Source organism: Lynx canadensis, chromosome A2, assembly GCF_007474595.2.
Source record: "Lynx canadensis isolate LIC74 chromosome A2, mLynCan4.pri.v2, whole genome shotgun sequence".
Lineage (NCBI taxonomy): Eukaryota > Metazoa > Chordata > Mammalia > Carnivora > Felidae > Lynx > Lynx canadensis.
In genome coordinates this window covers 37,120,205-37,141,392 of record NC_044304.2, presented here as the reverse complement: position 1 = coordinate 37,141,392, position 21,188 = coordinate 37,120,205, and the positions used below count along the sequence as shown (strand labels likewise).

The following is a 21,188-nucleotide window of genomic DNA, read 5'->3' as shown; positions in this document are numbered from 1 at the left end:
AAGAAGGCTCTAGGCTCCAAGCTGTCAGCACAGAACCTGACATGGGGCTTGAACCCACAAACTGTGAGATCATGACCTGAGCCGAAGTCAGATGCTCAACTGAATGAGCCATCCAGGTGCCCCAGGTTTTTGTGGTTTTCTTTTAACTACTGTTTTTTTTCCTCCTCCTCCCCCTCCTCCTCTTCTTCTTCCTCCTCCTCCTCTTCCCCCTCCTCTTCCCCCTCCTCCTCCTCCTTTTCTTCTTCTTCTTCTTCTTCTTCTTCTTCTTCTTCTTCTTCTTCTTCCTTAATTACTGCTTTCTAAGACTTCTGGGTTCAATGTTTTCATAATTTGTTCCCCAAATTATTTTGATTGGCTTCCCACCTCCCATCATATTCCTCTGAAACCAACCCCCACCTCCCTCAGCCCCCAAAGGCATCTTTCTGAACATCTCTTTTCAAACTTGAAAAATCAATGAACAAACCCACAGAAACAAACACAAACACATGCCGCCAGTGGCTACCCAACGCCTACGACATCAGATCCAAGCCGCGCAGGGTCACATACAGGCCCTTTATTACCCGGCCCCTGCTCACCTGTCCCGCTTCACCTCCGTTCGGTGACTTCACACTCAGTCCCTCCTTCTCCTGTCTTCCCCTTGACTGCTTCACACCAGGACCCAGAGCATGTGCTACTGACTTGCTCCTCTCCTCATGCCATGCTCCCCTTATCCCAGTCCTGCTGGTGTGGCCCGCCTTGTTCTCCAAGGTTCCACTCAACAGTAACCACCTCACCTTCGGGGGCTGAACCGCAGTCCCTCCGTGGGCTCATAGTACTTCGCCACCAGGCAGACCGACTGCCCGTGTTGCTGGAGAAGTGAAGGGTTCAGGGTTAGAAGGCTCTACTAGTCCTGGCTAATATTTATTGAGCGCTTTCCTAACTTGTTCTTCAGGACTCCACTCAAAGGCAACCACCTCACGACCGGTGCTACGTACTTTACATACATGAATTCATTAAATGACCACACCTCTGGAGTTGATTCAGGTGTTTCTGCTCGAGCTCCATCTGTACCGTCCTGAAAAAAATGCCATGTTCCGCGAAATCGCACACTATAAACAACAGGGCAGATAGGAAAAGAGAAGGTTAGGGGCCGACCTCGCCAAACCGCTGGACCTTTGTAACCAGAGCGTGAATAACAACAATCAGTAAACCCTAATTCAACACGAGCTGGTTAAATTTCTACTGGCAGTTGCAGCCAGCTTCACAGACAGTTTTAAGCTCTGGGATTCCCGCTTCCTCCCCTCACAAGGTGGAGTACAGACGGTGAGGTGGTTCTGATGGAGATCATTTCTTTAAAAACTACAACCTGATCCCGGATAGAGCCTTCTTTGTGACTGACTGCATTGCCGTAAAGAGAAATGTCTTAGTACCTGCTTCTTCTGCACACACCCCTCCAGACGGCAGAGCGTGGTGGAAAAGGCAAGCGGTTGTGGAAGCCCAAATTCCACTAACCCTGCGGGAGGGGCAGATGCTCCGTACATATTTGGCCTATTTTAAAGTCTTCCTCAATGGCGAAGGCTTTCTCTTTAAATATGATAAAGCCTGTCCTTGACGGCTTCAAACGTTTACGTGTGTGGAAAACAAGTTCAAGAGGAATTCCATGCTACGCGAGCACGAGGGCCTCATTCACCGGTAACACTGGAGGTGCTCACATTAAAGAAACGCACTGCAACAGGATGGAGAGGGGGGTAGGAACTGATACTGTGCCCATTTTCCGGATAAGGAAACTAAGGTTCAGACTAGAGATTAGATCACCTGCCCAAGATTACTAATTATAGAGCTAGGGATTCTAGACAAGCCGTGTAATTCCAGATTTGTGCGTTTAAGGAAGAAGGAAGGAGGAGCTACGATTTCACTGAAAAAGGAACGCCTTTGAGAAAATTTGCAAATTCTCTCTCTCTCTCTCTCTCTCAAAAGAATTAAAGTCAGTATTTACAAGCCAAAGTAAAATGAATAAATCTAGAGAAAGGAATCATACGCTCCTGGTCTCACACTCACTGATAGATCGTAAACAAACATCCTTAGCCTCCACTCATTTTCTGCTTAGCAAAGAAGGGAAGAGAATAATAGCTATAGAATGTTCTGTGACCACAAATCACGTGAGAAATGAGTTTTCATGTTAGACACTCAGTAATCCTGAGAATTCAGTACTTAAGATGGATTTTAAACGAGTTTACCACGAGTTTGTATACATGAACTCGTGGTAGCTTTGGCCCCACCCTCGCCATCTCATCCTATTATGCCCGTGCTCAGTCTCCACTTAGAAGGCTTCAGGAACATCTCAGAGATGCAGTTCACGACAGTCAGTAGGGACAGTGTTGCTGTTATTATAGTAAGCACGACACATGTAGGCAAAACAACAGAATGTCTAAATAATAATACAAGAGGTTTTCGAACTCACTTTTTGCCACCCTCGAGGAGAAACTGGTCATTTACACTACAGTGGAACTGTGAGCCATATTGTACACTGAGAGATTCTCTGTCGTGACAACTGTTCTGTGTATCTCATCTTTAAACAGACCCAATGTTTCCTTCAAGGGCTTTCAAAGTCCTTTGTCGTCTTCATCTTACCACGATTTAAATCCCAGGGATGTGTAGGTGGGCCCTTCTCATGGAAGAAAGAAGAGACAGTTCATTGAATGTCAGTTTTAGGAGGCAAATCTGAAACCAGCTAGTCAGATGGGGAGGCTGAGGCCCAGGAAGGCAACTTCCCCAAGGTCGTCCGACTTGTGGATGGATACTATGTATGTATGTTTGATTTCAGCGCCGTGGTATTGATTATAAACTAGCAAACACTGTAATATCAGTTGAAGACAATGGTATTTGGTCTTAATATATACCAAAGAAATAAGATAAATGCCTTAATGGCAAAAATAAAGGTCAGCAAGTAAGCTAGTGTCATGTATAGAACACTGCAGGTAACACATGTTTCTGAAAGACAAAAAAACAAAAAGGCAAGACTAAAATTTTATATAAATTACAGGAGACGGTGCTGGGACAGCAGGATGTTAGATAAGGAAAAAAAAAAAAAGATATATCATGTAAGGAACAAGTCAGGTAACCCCAGAGCATGTGAATCAAAATACTTAGATATGAGAAAAAATAATTATGCAATATGATTAGCGATGAAAATTTCTGAACATAGACAGTGGTTTCCATCAGCTGACCGGCTCTATAAATTGGGCCCTGGAACTCATGGATGAGATGCTGTGATTAAATGTATTTTGAATCTCTACTTACCTAAAAACAATAATGCCTCCAAAAGTAAAAAGTTCATAAAATTATATATGGTCACTTATATTTAACCAGAGTTCGAGAAGCAAAATTGTTAACTTCTCAGATTGTAAGTGAAAGGTTAATTTCACAATCAGGGAGCATTTTGATGGCCTGACACCTATTAATGTTTTTTTTTTTTAATTTAGCCCCAATTCATACCACTTTCCCCACAATTTTTTATAAATAAAGATTTTATCTTTATGGTCAATCATCAAAACAACTTCTAAAAATTTTAAGTAATGCGTGTAAAGCAATTTGGAGTGGGGGGGGGGGGCGGGGAGTTAAAACCTGTGCCAAGCATCCCACTATCTTTCCTCTCTTAAAAAAAAAAAAAAAGTCACTCTTAAGGGAAACTTCAAAGTCAGATGATTTTTAGAAATAAAAATTCCTGGGGCACCTGGGTGGTTCAGTTAAGTGTCAGACTTCGGTTCAGGTCATGATCTCATGGTTCATGGGTTCGAGCCCCGCATCAGGCTCTCTGCTGACAGCTCAGAGCCAGGAGCCTGCTTTGGATTCTGTGTGTCCCTCTCTCCCTCCCCCTCCCTCACTTGTGCTCTCTCTCTCACTCTCTCAAAAGTAAATAAATATCAAAAAAAAATTTTTTTCAAGAATAAAAATTCCTTGCTGCTGAAATATAACTGAATAGTTACCAGTTAAAGAATATAGACCTCTGGAGAAATTAATTCCAGATCATATATAGAATCAACGTTCCCCACCTTTTGCCAAAGCACTACCCTTTTAATCATTTCTCAAGCACCCATTATGTGGCTGAGTCACTGTGGACTTGGTGTGTGTCCCTAGTTGAAACGCTGACGACAGTGATCCGCATTAATAATAAGTACTATGCCAGGTACAGAGCTAAGTGCTTTGCAAGCATCATGTCACAATGCCTTCTCACAGTAACGCTAGGAACTAGGGACTTCTATTATCCTTGTCATGCAGACAAGGGAACTGTGGTTCAGAAAAGATCTGGACATTGCCAATCTAACTCCGGGTCCCATGCCCTTCGGTGTATAGGGTGCGACCACAGAGCAGGCACAGCACAAAATCAAACACCCACCTTTGGGCAAGAGTTCTTTGAATGACCACTAATAGAAAAATGGTAACTCCACCACAAAGACAAAATTTCAGTGCAGAAATTAGCCAGGGGCATCTTAGGGCTATTTCTGATTTCCACCTCTCAGTAGGAGAAGATAAGAATATAATCTCTATCTTCCAGTGGAAGAAAAGTACACTTGATGGCTCCTACGTGAGCCATGGCTCTTTGAAGGCTGGACTGAGGTCCACATGCTGGCTGTGCAAGTTAAGGACTCCAGCTTCAGAAAGAGTTGGTCTTTCCTGTGGAGCTTCCAAAAATGAACCTTTGTTTTACTCCAACCAGGGGGCAAGCTGGCCACATGCACTGGATATACTGCCTTCAGGCAGAACACGAATACTGAAAAAGAAAAAAGAAGGAAAAACACTTTCTGTTGATGTCAATGCCCCAGTGTAAAAGGCAAAGCCAAGACTACGGTCACGTCAGTAAAGACCTTTGATGTCACAGACTGACCATCAAGGGCCTGCTGCTTGTGAAATTATAGATGTTAGGGTCCCTCGGACTCTGAAAGGCCATTTTGTGTTACCATTTAACTAAATCCAATGTGGCAAAAGGAATGTAGTTTCGGAAAGCAGAATTTAAATAACACTTGATAGTTTAAAAAAAAAAAAGTTTCTTAAAAAGAAGTAGCTCTTAACCTTTCTTTCAGGTCAAATACCTTAAGGCCCTATTTGATTAGGAGTTGTATTTTACATTTTCATTAAGAAAATGTATAAAAAAGGGGATCCTGGGTAGCTCAGTCGGGTGAGCGGCAGACTTCGGCTCAGGTCATGATCTCATGGCTCATGGGTTCGAGCCCCGTGTTGGGCTCTGTACTGACAGCCTGGAGCCTGCTTTGGATTCTGTGTCTCCCTCTCTCTGCCCCTCCCCCCTCATATTCTCTCTCTCTCTCCCTCTCTCTCTCTCTTTCTCTCTCTCTCTCCCTCTCCCTCTCTCTCTCTCTCTCAAAAATAAATAAATATTAAAAAAGAAAATGTATAAAAATAAGGGAAAGCAATGAAATCCATGGCTTTTGTATCAGTTTGCACTTTTTTCATGACAGCAGCATCAACATTTATTTGAGAGACAGATGTATGGCATATATGTAAGTGAGGTATAAATTTAGTTGATAATATTTGTGGACAATGGATTCACGGACTCCTGAGAGCTCCTTCAAAGGTACGGTGGTTTCTATAGTTTAAAGCAGGAACCAATATGTGATTTTAGAGTTTCTTATTTCTCATCTGCCCAGGATTTTACAGGATTAATCTATTTCCATCAACTTTGCACAAGTATACGCATATAATGGGATGTACCCACGTCCAGGAGACTCTTAAGAGCCGCTGGATATTCTGCAACCTCTAATGATCAACTTTACCTGAAAGCAACATCTACTTTGCTGGGCTTCCTCCTCCACTTTCTCCTCAAGCAAGTGCTTACCTACCGGCCCACGGCTGGAGATGTGCCACAGCTCTTCACATGTTTACCATAGGTCTAAGGAGCCCTACGGGAAAGAAACTTGCTTGGCTCCATTAGTACTGGCATTTCCCAATTTTCCTTATGTTTCTTACAAATTAACTTCCAGAATTCCACAGCAGTGATTTTCAAACATGAGCATGCATTAGAATCTTCCAGAGGGCTGGCTAAAATAGAGATCAATGGCCCTCCCCCCAGAGCTTCTGACTCAACAGGTTTGGGATTGACTCAAGGAATTTGTGTTTCTAAAAGAGCTCCCAGATAATGTAAGTGCTATAGGCCCCCCAACTGCACTTTGAGAGCTGCTGAGTTACAGAATATTCTCCCAGAAACAGCATGTAGGGTTAAGCCCTACACACATTAGCTTCATGTCAAACTGAATAAAAAAGTTTACATCAAGATTAAATACCCTTCTAGAATGTTCTTGCTTTCCCCCCTGTCTATGAGATATTGGTGGTCCAAGTATCAATAAAAATGGGCAAAATTACCTAAACCTGAATTATAAATTCTATCAAGGTTATGCCAATTAACGAGTCAAAAAATTCTTGAGGTATATGATTTTAATATAAACCTGGAAACCTATTAGGAAAATTGAAATCAACTTTATAATGGCTTCTATGTTTATTAACTTACATTAAGATGATAATAAAATAAGTAATAAACATTGAGAAAATATAAAACTCCAAGCTAAGGAAATCATAAAATCTAACAACATAATGATTTTTCTTTCTGGAAATCATAGCATAGTTAATATTTTTGCTTTCTTGACTTTATTGCTGATTGTAATTAAACAAGAATGTTACTTTGTAGGCTTTTGAAGTATTACATAAAGAACAAATTAAATCTCTCAAACACAGTTTAATTCCAATACAATCAACTCATTGCTTGCATTAGGAATAACAAGGTACCTAATAAAATATAAACTATCATTTTAGGTGAATTATTTCTGGCTTAATAGATGGTCAAAACTGGTAGCAAAACAGAAAACTTGAGTGCCCAATGAACAAGAAAAGGAAGAAAAATGGTTTCACTGAATTATCAGCTGTGCTGAAAATGCCTAAAAATATACTGCAAATTATCGGAGGAAAAAAATTGCCCTAGCAACATGAGCACAGACATAAATAAATAAATAAATAAATAAATAAATAAATAAGCAAATAAGCAAATAAATAAATAAATAAATGCACATATTAAAAAAAAACCACCAAAAAAAAGTTTCCAATAACCTACACGTTAATTTAGCTACTAATGAATAAACAGTGCATTAGTTAATCCTGGGATTAACCAATCTCCTTTTCCTTCAATGTCTTTTTTTTTTTTTTTTTTTTTTTGCATCAAGAACAACGACAAAATGCTTATATATTCCCAGGGTTTGAGACATCTCGAACACACTGGACAGGCACGAGGTAAGTGTGACATGTAGAGGTCTGAAAAGAAACTGGATCGAGAGTATGAACGAGACGTGTGACTAACAAGTCAAGAGCTGTTACCACAGTCAGGCCTGAATGGAAGGCTGTTGACAGAGACAGGTCCCTGCCACCTTAGGCAGGGGTATCGTTCACTGTGCTCTCCTGTGAGAGGCTGTTTTTGACAGGCAATATCAACCATACATGAGCCCAGCTAACCTGGGCTCCAAAGGGTTGTGAAAAGGAAAATAATGACTAATTTTTTTTTTTATGTTCTCTTTGGTGAGGAGGGAGGCAGCAGGGAACCCAGTGTACCAGGCAGGTGTAATGAAGGCATAGAAAGATGTCAACGTGGAGATGACATTAATTAGTATATTTAGGTTATAAGTCCAGTAACTAGGAATCATTCTATCATTCATTATCAACAACAATAAAGCAGAATCGCTGACTGAGCACTTTCAATCTACCCAGCAGTGTGCTAAATGCTTTGGGTCTGGGCTAACACAGAGGTCACAGGCCACGTGTGGCTACCATTAGTGTTGGAAATGCGGGCAACGTGACTGAGGCAATGGATTTTGTATTTTTACTTCATTTAAATCGAAAGTTAAAGACATATACTCAATTTAGTTACTAGAAATCTTTTATATCTGTGTGAGACAACTGGAGTTATGAGTCACTTTTTCAACTCTAAACCTCAAAAAAGCTAACACAGACCGAGTAGTTCTGGCGAAAATTTAATGTCGAACTGAGATACACTTGCAGATGTAAAATACACACGGTTTTGAAGACTTGGTATGAAAAATGAAAAGAATGAAAATATCTTGCTAATAATCTTTACATTGATGACATGTCGAAATGATAATACTGGGGACATACTGGAGGAAATAAAGTATATTATTCATCTCATTTTTCCCTGTTTCTTTTCACTGCTTTTAATGTGACTACCGGAAAACTTAGCTTCCGGCATGTGGCTCCCTCTCTACCAGGCAGCATTGCTTTGGGTGAACGATCCCATCTGGTCCTCACAAAAACTCCGGAGCAGGCACTGTGACCTCCATTTCACAGATGAGAATACTGAGGCCCAGAGAAACCAGTGAACTTGCCCAAAGTCACCCAGTATATATACTGGAGTCAAGCTAATCCTGGCTTTTCATCGAGGAAGTGGATTGTGCTTGCATCCCAAAGCATAAAGAAGCACACCAGTGCATGAATGGAAATTTAGAATCCGAATAATAATATGCCTGGCTGTGCGGAAACCAAGACTATGAGGCCAAAGTCATCAGGTTCTGTACTTCTCATAAATTCAATCTTTTAAGACGAACCTGCCTGTCATAAATATCACCAAACACATAAGAGTGCAGGAGGAGCAAAGGCCATTACTACAGCCTGTCTGACCAGACGAAGGATTCAAATTAAATTCCATCAAACCACACTGAGCCGATACACTTTGACAAGCACCTCACATCCAAAACCTCCAAGAGCCTGGAATTTTTTTTCTAATTTGCTCCCCCTTTCTCTTCAGCGAGAGACAAAAGAAAACCCAGTAAAATGCTGAATGAGGTAAAAATAATTGTAATAATAATAATAATAATAATAATAATAATAACAACAACACAACAAAGTTAAGAGGGGCCTGTAAATGGCCCTTCAGAATTTGTAAAAATGCAAAAACAAGAGGGCGCGTTTCCATCACTGCACAATATCGCTTTTGTTGAAAAGCCAAGTCTCAGGCTTGAAACGTGTTGGAAATAAATCAGCAGGCATTATTTTAAATCAACTGGTTTTATGAAATAAGCCAAGAGTTGAAAGAGGCAGGACTAATTACCAACATTCCTTGATGAATTACTTAGCGGCGTGTGCTAAGTCAATGTGCGCCTACGTCTTGATCCCCAATTTTATCCCATACTTATTTCCCAGGAGGTAAAAAGACCATGTGGCTAATTAAGGCACCGATCTCCACAGCCAGAAATACTCAAGGTAAGATTTCTTTCGAAAAAAAGAAAAGGTTCTTTGCCTGGTGCTTATTAATCTAATTTTTACTACCTCACTAGAAAAACAGAGCTAATCTTGTCACCTTTAGGCGGTCAGAACTACCATGCAGTGCTCAGAAAAAAATGTTACATATTTGTAATTTAGCCAATAAGAATTTCTTAAGCCCTTCCTAACCAGCAGGAATGTCTCTGGTTTGTCGCTTCTAATTAAGTCTCAACAAAATTTCTAGCTCCTAAATTTTAATTATACAAAACTCAGGGCCAACGGGGGAGATTACGACAAAGCCATGCCTGGTGGTAAGGGGGCAAAAACCTGAATTTTGCTTTTCATGTTGGGCCTCTTAACTACTTTCGAAAATTGTTCACAACAGGGTGATTCAAACCCTTTTCTTCATTTTTAAGTTTCAGGACCCGTCCACCTTGCTATCTTTCTGGCAGGCAAGGCCACGAGGGTTACATCATGTACGTAAGTCTAGTCAACTCAGCTGGCAGAACTGCGCCACTCAGAAAGTTGTGAGTGAAGACGACTCTGTCAAGACTCCTAAACAAAATGCACTGGAGACGCTCACTTTAATTACATTAAGAATGAATGCGCACACTCTCCTATGAAAAACGATAAAGTAAGGCCTTTGACACCTCCACCTCCAATACTCCAATTGTGGTTCATCCCACTTGTGCGAAGTTATAAACGGACACGCAAAAACATCTTACTTTATAAACAAGGTCGGAAAGACCCGTGTATTGTCAGGAGTTAAGTTTTCCTTAAAGTGCAGGCTAATACTCAAAGAAGTCAACAAGAAGAGACATATTCAGGACAAGAGCTAATATTCTAGCGCTGATTGCAGCCATAACCTTGTGCACAGCCACCGTGCTGATTTATATCTTTTCAAACACAGATCCCACCCACTGATGTTAGTAGGGCAATGGTAAAATTAGATTGTGCTTACACACGTCCACAATCTCTGTTGTTCAAGGACGTATTTACAGAAGGTGGTCTTTCGAATCCAAGTCCTTCCTTTCATTGTTGGGAATAAGTAGGTAACATTTGTGAAGAAGACCTCTGACCTTTCTGTGCAGTAATAATATAAGATTTATTACAGCCGACATTATTCACTTAAAAGCAAAGGGAAAAAGAATCAGAACTGAAGCTTCAGTTTGAAGGGCTCAAATACAGCAAAAGCTAGAATACTGCAGGGGGTGGGGAGGGGAAGAAGAACTCTAAATGCAATCATAATTTCAGGAGAAAATTCCTAATTAAAGGATGTAAAGATGTGTGTGAGTCCATCAAAATGAGTACTTCAAAAACAATTTACTGCCATTACTGCATTACTAAAAGATACATGACTATAAAGGATATAAGTCGTGATAGCCTGAGCAACAGGATCTTTAGAACACGAGTGATCCTGAGGTACAATTTTTGGATGTTGTCACAGCAACTTTCACTGCAGTGCTTTTTTGTTCAGTAATGACACTGTAACTAAACCATAAATTGCCCTTGTGGTCAGTGTGGCCAGGCAGTCTTTTTAATACAGTAAGAACACATCTAGATCTTTCATCTGGCATATCATGGAGACTGAGGGACCCACTCTAATTATTCAATATGGAGGGGCCCTTAAATAATTCTAAATGCTTAAGATCATGTATCCTTCCGATAAAACTCCTCTTTAGCTTCTCTCTGACTTCCCACTTGCCTCTAACATATTCTGTTATTAGTGATTCTTTAGAAATGTATGTCCTTGAGTTTTGTGGAAAACACAGAGGCAGCAGGGAATGTGGTTCCAAGGAGACACAGGGTAAGGTATGGAGCCTAACTGTCTGACCACAGTGACAAATCTCTCTCTGCCTCAGTTTCCTCGCCTGGAAGATGGTGCTTATCCTACCTATCCCATAGGATCGCTAGAGGAATACATCAGATAAAGAAGATCAAGCATTTAGCCTATAATCCAATACAGCCAATGATCCATATCTGTAGAGTCAATGCCATTCCTCCTCCAAGTTGCTTTAGGCCATACCACATTTACACCAGTAATTCCTATTTATTTATGTATTTATTTAATTAATTATCTATGTATTTATTTACATTTATTTTCTTGTTAAGTTGGTTCTACAATGTGAGGCTCAAACTCAGGAACCCAAGATCAAGAGCTACATGCTCTGCTGACTGAGCCAACCAGGCACCCCTAACACCAGGAATTCTTATTAAAATTTTAAGCTACGGCCTGAAGCTCTCTCATAAACATCTGCAGGCCCTAGGCTACCATGGCACTTGAGAGAGGAACCCTGCCACTTCTTCCTCCAGAAGTTTCTTGGACCATTTACTCTCCCGCGAATGAAATCTGAGCCACGGAGTCCACCTGAGGGGGTTCGAATCCTGACTGTACCACTTGCCCCCTCGACTTTATTTTTTTTTTTTTTTTAATTTTTTTTTTCAACGTTTATTTATTTTTGCGACAGAGAGAGACAGAGCATGAACGGGGGAGGGGCAGAGAGAGAGGGAGACACAGAATCAGAAACAGGCTCCAGGCTCTGAGCCATCAGCCCAGAGCCCGACGCGGGGCTCGAACTCACGGACCGCGAGATCGTGACCTGGCTGAAGTCGGACGCTTAACCGACTGCGCCACCCAGGCGCCCCTGCCCCCTCGACTTTAGATGAACTGCTTATCCTTTGCCTCAGTTCCCATATCTCTGACATGGGGATGCTAATACTAACTGCCCAGTGCTGGACACGCCAACCATGTCTACTGATATTCTAGCACCTCTCCTAGGGAGACACAGCCTGGCTGGAATGTCGGAATTGAGAAGTGTTCTCTAAGCAAAAAGAGGAGTTGAGCAAAGTGCTAAGTACTCTACAGGAATGTTTCTCAAGGTTTTTTTTTAATCATCACTCCCCCTGAGGAGTCTTTTTAGACATTTTCTCCCCAAACTGCCTCTTCTTAATCCCACGCCCATGAAATTTTAACAGGCACATAAACTTTATATACTAAGGCCCTTCAGAGGCCGAAACCACTCTAACGTCTACAACTTTGCGCCCTCCAAGGACCAATCTCTTCCCCCCCCCCCCGGGGGAGGAGGGGAATATCACCCTGGTTGAGGATGCATGCTCTACAGATCCCATCACATTAAAAAGAAATTACCCTTCAGAGCCAAACAAAAAAAGATCCACTCTAGTTTTCGGTCCTTACTCCCAGGCCCCAGACCTTAATATTCTCTGTAAGATGTTACCCTGACCGCCACCAGAACTGAATTATGAGAACCGTGTCGATGAACAGTGACACGTCTATCTGCATGGCTTCTTTTCGCAGCAGAAAGCAAAGGAGCTGAGCAGCCACTCCCTCACATAAACCCCCAAGATGACTTTGGTGGTTGCAAAGTAGCCCAGTGACAAGGTGATAAAGATCCTTGTGCCTAAAGAGAGAGTGTCCCTCCCAAACCTGCATGGTTCACGTGTCTACTGAGCACCCCTGGTCTATCTACTACCTAAGGAAATCAAATCACCCAGATTCTAGTGTACTCCTCGGCCACATAAAAATGGCCTTGTGGTCTCACAGGGAGAAATTATTTACATTTGGGGCTAACATTACCAGGTGAACAGGTGATCAGAGCTGATGTTTCAGTGTTTTCAGAAAAGCTGGAATTAATTCATAGGCTCAGTTGTGTCAAGATTGAGTATTTTGTTTGAGATAGTTGTTCCCCATGGGCCTGCCCACTTAAGTGGACCAGGCCTAAAAATCTAAGCAAAAGTGACTCTCTTCAGTCAGCATTTCATTACTAGTTACGAGTCACTGAAAGCAGTGCAGACAGAAAACAATATCTAAAATTAATCAGTGTACATTTACAGAGATTCTTACACTACTTTAGCCTGTGTTAAGTTTGATTTCACCAACGTGAGACAAGTCTATGGAGCACCTTCCTATGCCAGCCCTGAGATTACTAAATCCTTACCCACGAAGGTTTGTAAGGCAGCATGGTGGGGAGGGGGGGTGGGGCAAATGGTCTGTCAATCAGTGCCCATGGAAGCTAGTACACACACTTGAAACCCCAAAATGATCTAAATGCTTTCAAAAACACAGAGTAAGAAGTCCCCACTCTGCTTAAGGGAGAACAGTTTGAAGCAATATTCTCAAAAGTAGAGAGAATCCGGAAGTAGAAACTTTATTTCTTTTGTTCTGTATGTAAATGTGAACACAGAGAAAGATAGGGTATATGTCTACCTGATCAAAACTGCCTAATGTATTTCTTCAGACCTTACTCCCACCGAAGGCAACTGTAGGGCTGGAAAGCAGTGAGGTTAAGAAGCCTGCACCCTAAACTGCTAATAGCACCTCCTTCCAGGGACCTTGAGGGAAGAGGGAGGCAGGAGGGAGTTTCCTGTTGGATTTTTCTTCCCCGCTATTAAACTAGATTCCATGTTAACAGACATTGTAATTTTTAAAAATCAATAAAATGAGTTTTAAAGAGAAAAAAAAATCACCTAATGTGTGACACTGAACACATCAAAGTGATACAACCAGGAGACTCAAAGACCCTATAGGGAAATGAGGTCTCCGGGAGGATGAAAAGCTCTTTGAATCTGGAATCTGTTTGTCCACCCCCCACCCCCGCCCCGCCCGAAAAAGGATGTGGCCTTCCAGACACAGAGTTTGATCCAAAAATGAAAGGACACCAACGTTTATAAATAGTTCTGAAACTAAGGCTCACGGAATGTGTAGGTCACACTGTCTAGTGGCAAAAATATGTGATGGACCACAGATGAACAAGAATAAATATGTGGTGGCCCACAGACTATGGTATTAGAAGAATTCTCAGACATCCTTTCTTCTGGGGTCAGCACCTCTAGTAAGAGACCCCCTAACTAAGGGGAACAAGGCAAGCATGCTGAACCTGTTCCTGCTTCCTGTGGCCACCATGATGCTAATAAGGTTCTGTATTCCCAGCTAATAAATGAGGAACAAAATCTAAATGCACAGTGGATGGGCCCCCGGCGGGGGGGCTCAGTTGGTTAAGCAGGCAACTTCGGCTCAGGTCATGATCTCCCAGTTCGCGAATTCAAGCCCTGCGTCGGGCTCTCTGCTGACAGCTGGGGGCCTAGAACCTGCTTCAGATTCTTGTCTCCCTCTGTCTGCCCCTCCCTCGCTCGCTCGTTCTCTGTCTTTCTCTAAAAATAAACATTAAAAAGATAAAAAAAATAAGACGTCTTAAATGCATAGCGGAGTGTGGAAATAGTCCCTTCTGCTGGTCTATAACCCACCGGCCCACAGAACTCCACACACCCTTTCTCATGTTTCTGTATTCAAACCTTAAGAAGCAACACCTTGAAAACTCTACACCAGGTAGTTTTCAAAAGTTATGGACAAAGGTCAGCAATTCAGTCATCTACCCTTTCCCTCACTAGTGAAATCTCAGGGAATACTGGGTGTAGAGATAGGTGACAAGGAAGCAGGACTTCCATCCTGACTTGCTAGAGTATCTAAATGGGGTACCACGTTATTATACAACCCAATAAATGCCAAAGTAAATTCAGTTTGCCACGTAGCAGGCTCCGGCAAAATGTTTGTGCATTTCATGAACACAAGTGCCATTTCAAATTTTGTAGCAATCCGCCCAACTTCTTAGATTATCTGAGATCAAAAAAAGGAAAAAAACAAAAATGTATAGTCTTGCAAACTACTTAATATATCCCAAAATTACAAAAAGACATTGTTTCTCTTTTAAATTCATACAGCCTTTCTCCCAAGTAGAACAGAACATTTCAATGTACCATCCAGTCCAGACAGAACACTTAACTATTAAATTGTTAAATTCCAAGGTGAAAGAAAGGAAGGGATGGAGGAAGGAAGGGAAAGAGCTGGCAATTCTCTACAAAATTCTGAACAGAGAAATGTCCTCAAACTACAAACATGTTTTCAAGCTATGAGCTGTCAGAGCCCATGCTATGGAAGGGAACGAAGGAAGAAATTCTGATGAACTTGCCAGTCTAAGATCGGAGCAACCAGTCACTCCTATAATCAGTCAGCATTATGATTACACTTGCCTGGTAAATGTGCAGAAGGTAACACACTACTGGTGTTGTGATGTTTCTTCAGCTATGAGACCTGAAATGTGTCCACAGGGTCTATCCCTGGTTCCTCTGCTTTTGTTTGAAAGAAGCTAGATCAAACGGCAAACCTAAGGTTTGCATGACCTCCCAAGTCTACAAGACCCACCTATAGAAGAAATGCTTCCATTAACGGTTCTTAGCGACTTTTTTCTTAATTCATAATTTGAAATATGAGATGTGTTCACTACTATAAATAAAGCATTAGGTACTCGAAGTAGGGGTTAACTTACGACAAAGAGGCATCCCTAAATTGCCAATGAGTTAGGTTGTTCTTAAGAAATCCAGATGATACATCTAATACTTTAATATAAGGCCATGAGACTAATCAGTCCATATCACCCAACAAGAAAATCAATAAGAAGAATAAAGCCATAAAGTAATGAAATAAAGAAACCAGAAGCTAATCCTGCAAAACTTTGTGGATTTACGGACTGAATGGTGAAAATGTGAGGAATAAGTCGTAATGCAAATTTCCAACCTCTAATCCGGATTCCAAAGACTGGACCTAAGTTTACAGGAAGCTGTCAACAATTTTTAAACATGCTTTATAAAAGCTCCATTCTCTAAGCCTAACTCTGCCAAAGAAAGGAATTAACCTGAAAACACGAAGTTAGCTTTTCAAAAGCATTCAACCCACTGATAGTAAAATGTCGGTAACGAGTTTGCATGTGTGATCTTCTATCAAGTTCTTGAAAACCAGTGGGAGATGGGGAAATTTAACCAGCATTCTCTAGCACATGCTAGTACCTCTGACTGCACACATCTACCTAAATGAGAGGTAGGTATGTTCTGCTTTAGCAATTTAAATCTTTAAAAATTAAATGAAGAAGTAACTCAGGTTACTGTATGAAAAAATATTTGTTCGACATCATCTGTATCATAATGCACTCAATTACTATACTAGTACTCATTCCTTGAAAATGTATATTCATAGAAAAATGATCCAAGATTAAGCAAATTAAGTTTTTACTAGTGACCATTTAAATTTACCAAATTATGCTTCCGAGTTAAAAACCGTACAAGAGAAAAGAAAAAAAGATCACAGTCTCTCGCTTACCTTTCTATAGTAAATACTTTATAACAGTATTTTCATACATAAAAGTTCTGAAAATATGTAAACTCTTTTTAAGGACCAAGTTCTTAAAGATCTTAAGCCATCCCTTACATGCTACTCTCCTCCAAAATATTATTTTAATTTCTCAGGATGTCATTTTATAGGAAATTACATGTTTTTATTTGGTGTTTTATCGAAGGGTACTACCATTTGTCTAAATAGCTATCAAACCAGTCTTCGTTGCTATGCCAACTATGCTTTTTTTTTATTTACATGACACACTTCGCTACTTTATATACTGACGAAATCAAGAATAAACTATATTCAGCATGAAAGATAAATTTACCAATTGCTCCTTTGTAGATTAGTACTCCCGGTTCTAATAACGTCTGTGTGCTTTACTTTTGGACATTTTTCTGTAATAAGTAAATTGAAGGTTGTAGCTCAACTCACTGTTATCAGGACACAGCAACGTGTGAGGAAAAATGGGCATATTATTCAAACCATTCAGTCCAGATTTTCATGTTAAGCAATTCCAAAATAGCATTTTAAGGAATACAAACATTTAGGAATGATGTCCATTTTTAAGATGATGTGGAAATGGTATTTTAATGCATCTGCATGTGGGTGATTTCCACACCATCACATATAACTGCCTTAATAGAAGTAGTGATTGCAATTCATATACTTTAATACAATATGAAACATTACCTTTGAATTGGACATAAATCACCTACTAGCACAAATCCACGTCACCTCTTCTAAAATTTATCCTTCAGATTGAAAAGTAGACTATTACAGTGAATAAAATAGACATATTTCTCCACATTTTATTATCACTTAATTCACAGAACTTTAAAAGGCACAGACAAAACAAATGTGATTCCTGTGAACACCAGACAACGTAGATCTTAAATTTATAAAAACTTAGCGATTACCAATTTTCACCCAAGCGGAACAGAGAGATGTAATATATAATCTATTTCTAAAAGAAAACCTGCCTTTATCGGGAGGTGGGGAGGATACAAAATATCCATTATTTGTGGCAATATCCAGAACTTCAATCACATCAGAGTAATGGTTTATGCTAAACTGTTTGGATTTCTTTTGCCCTCGCAAAATTCCTGTTTTTTCATGAAAGAGCTTCATTATCTCATCACTACGTTTTAAAGGGGTCTTTGCAAATAAAAAACAATGACTTTCAATTTGTTTTTAAAGAATCTTTTCGTACTTCCTGGTAAGAATCATATATTGCTTCCAGTTATAACACATCATCTCTCTATTTACTTTAATTGTAAACTTTAAATAGCGGGAGATGTTTTTCTCCTGGGCACATGAATGAATGCAAAGACCAACAATGAATCACCAGTGTGTAAAGTTCACATTGCTTAATGAACAGTAACACTTGGGATTCTTTACAATGAATCAATTAGGTGAATGGGTTAAAAAAATTTTCTTTTCAGTGAGGAAGTTCCCTCACTTTGCTTTTAGCTTTCCCTGCATCAGTCATATTTAAGAGTTGGAATGCTCATCTTTCAACAGGGAGGATGTCCCAGTGTGATGTGAAGGAACACATGTGTGAGATGGAATTCTATTCTCAGACTTGTTACAGTTTTCCCCAGTAATTAGGAAGCTATATGTCCCTGATAGAATGATGCTAACAAGCTCCTGCAGGTTCTACTCTAGCAAGAAATCAAAGGGGCCCCAAACAGACCACTTCAGTTAAAGGATTATGCATTTTGGTTATTAAAGTGAAGAAAGCTCTCCTACAGGTTTATCTCAGAAGGGACTTTCCCAAACGGTCAGATTCTATAGCCAGGATTACTTACTAAATAAAGAAGAAAATTAAAGGATGGCCGTGGAATGTTTGGAGGGAGGAAAAAAAAATACATAAGTTATTAGCAGAGATCCATTTCTGAAACTTTCCTAAAGAAAAATGGAAAGATAGCGTTGCAACAGGCACCTGGCCCCACTGGCTGTTTCTCGTAGAACATCAACACTCTTCCCCCACATAGTGAGGGCTACTACCAAATCCCCGGTTACTTTCCGTCCTTCCTTTAAAATGCAAAGCCAGGTAGCATGAGTAGAGTTGGCCTTGACAGACAGCATGCAGAGGGGTCAAGAGGACCAAAAACACAGTCAGAGAAAGAAAACACCTAGGAAATGGAAAATGCTGCTCTCAAAGAGGGCTTGGCCCAACCAACAAGAGCGACACTCACGTACCTTGAGGACTTCCATCGGCACCTGGGTGGCAGAGGGAAGGGTGGTGGTGGGCACGCTGACGTTTATGGCCGGGGTCTGACTCACTGGCACTCTCTGTTGCATGAACTGGGCCGCCTGCAGCTTCTGCTGCTGCTCCCTGCGCTCCTGCTCCTGCATTTGCTCACGCATGAGTTGCTGGCGTAGCAAGATGCGTGATGTCATACTGGAGGAGCTTATCGGAGGCTTGGAGGCCCCAGGATGCTCCTCGGAACTGCTGTGGGAGAACCAAAAAGGGAAAGGAAAAAAAAAAAAAAAAAGGCACAACATTTAGTTTCTTAATGAGACCTTTCGTTTGCATTTTGGGGGGTATCCTAAATTGCGCCCAACTACGAAAATGATCCTGCGCGAAGATAAAATCAAGTTGCAGAAGGGTACTCCGCGTAATTGAAAATCAAGAGGTGACAGGATTGAAGTCATTAGGAGTTGAATTAAAATAAGTCAGCTTGATTGCATCTAGGCATTTTTCTCATGCGGCTTAATTTTTTTTTTTTTTTGAACATTTTATACCACATACTACTCATCACCACCAAATATAGCGCCGCCATATGAAGTGCCAAGAGGCACTGCGTCTTAATGGCACCCAGATTTCCACATGTAAAAATAAATTGCTTGATTTGCTTTTTCATAACTGAATCTCACCAAATACCTACTCCTACGCGCTATCTAAATTCCTTGAAGATGTCTAAGGTGTTTACTAACGGGGAATAATTTCAAGAATGGGTGAACTCTGTCATGGGGAAATTCTGCGAGGATATGGGAAGTAAAAACCATTGATGAAAGAAGCATTTGCACCAGAACGCTAACACCAGACTCGACTACAGGCTGCGGGGGGGAGAGGGGGCAGAGGACGAGCCGGTTTGACAACCCTATTCTCCATCTGGTTTTCTTTGTGCCGTCTTTTCTCCTGATTCATCTTGGCAAGCTCTCTCCTACATGTGTCTGCGAGTTCCCCATGCGGCCTACTTCTAATGGTTTTGGTGCTTGCTCTATCCAAAATTACAGAAAAAGCTTAAACACCAGTCCTATGTTAGGAAGAAAAGACTTCCTAATTTTCCTAAATATGGGTTGTGACTGCTTATCTTGCCAGCTCTATAGCATCAACAAGTTATTAAACCTCCCTCTGCCTTAGTTACCGTATCCGGAAAGGAGGGATAATAATAGTTTTTTACACACTTACTCATTTATCAAAGAGGGAGGTGTTTTTAAAACTTCTCTTACATCACTTACATTTTACGAGCCAACCTCTCAGGGATTTTGTGAGGATTAAATAATATAATACATAAAACAATACACATAAATTGTCTAGTATAATGAGTGCCATGTAGTGCTGCCTCAATAAAGCTTTGTCATGGCTATTATTATCAGCTAGAATTTTCGGTTGTTTATTTCCAGCAATATAGCATTCTTAAAAAAAAAAAAAAAAGTCTCTGCTTAGGGCTAACAGTACAAAACCTTAGTACCTGGAAACAGGAAAAAAAAGTGACATTTGAGAAAACAGTCACTCCCAAGGAAGTCCCTCTTCAAAAGAAGCATGAGTAGTTTTAGCTTCCTTCCTTGAGTATAAATCCCAGTATTTTCTTTACCTTCCAACAAAAGGCAAAATAAAGCCTTCAAGCCATTGGCAGATCTTATGAACTCCTTAAAAGGTAGGAACCTTCAAACTCTGCACATGCTAACGGATGAAAAGACGTTTGTGCTTCTCCCTTGCACGGTTCCAGAAAGCTACGTAATAAAAACTACACTCACCACAGGAAATTAGTACAGGAAATCATAACAGGTTCATATAATGTAATACTATGCAGCCATTAAAAATGGTGAAGAAATAGATTTGTGACTGGAATAAAAACTACACAATATAACAAACTTACACAAGGCAGCTACAAAAAAAGTATTCACAGTATGACCCAATTAAAAAAATATTCACTACCAGAGAAAGTGTACTGATCATTTTAGTCTGAGCCACTGCGGATATGTATTATTACAATCCTTTAAGAAAACCATACTGAGAAAAGCATGAGTAAAACAGTATTATCAAAAAGCTGTAATACCGTTCATAGAATATGACTCAAAAATGACATCCATGGACAATTTTCCTAAGAACACAATTCAAAACGTGGAAAACCTGACATCACAAAGCTATTGACAAATTGCAAAATATTTCGAACCACCTAAAATTTTGCCTGAATATGAGAGTGATTACTTTATCATTAAATTGTAAGGAGAGATACTGGTCAAAAGGCACCAACTTTGAGGAATAAGATCAAGTTCAAGGGATTCAATGTTCATCATGGCAGCTAGAGTTAATAATACCGTATTGTACACTTGGAATGTGGTGGAGGAGTAGATCTTAAGTATTCTCACGGCAAAAAAGGAAAATAAATAGCAACGATGTGATGGATATGTTAATTAGCTTGACTGTAATCATTTCACAACGTGTACATATACCAAGTCATCATGTTATGCCCCTCAAATGTATGCAATTTTTGTCAATTATGCTTCAGTAAAGTTGGGG

General features: G+C 40.5%; 1 protein-coding gene across 5 annotated transcripts in view; it reads right to left on the bottom strand.

Moving 5' to 3' along the window:
* The window catches only part of MITF (melanocyte inducing transcription factor), a 225,472-nt gene that overhangs the window by 73,286 nt on the left and 130,998 nt on the right, over window positions 1-21,188 (bottom strand). For all 5 annotated transcript variants that reach the window (XM_030307225.2, XM_030307227.2, XM_030307228.2 and 2 more), the window contains exon 2: window positions 18,638-18,890. In XM_030307225.2, the coding sequence (XP_030163085.1) occupies window positions 18,638-18,890 (253 nt within the window). The remainder of the gene's footprint in view (window positions 1-18,637; window positions 18,891-21,188) is intronic.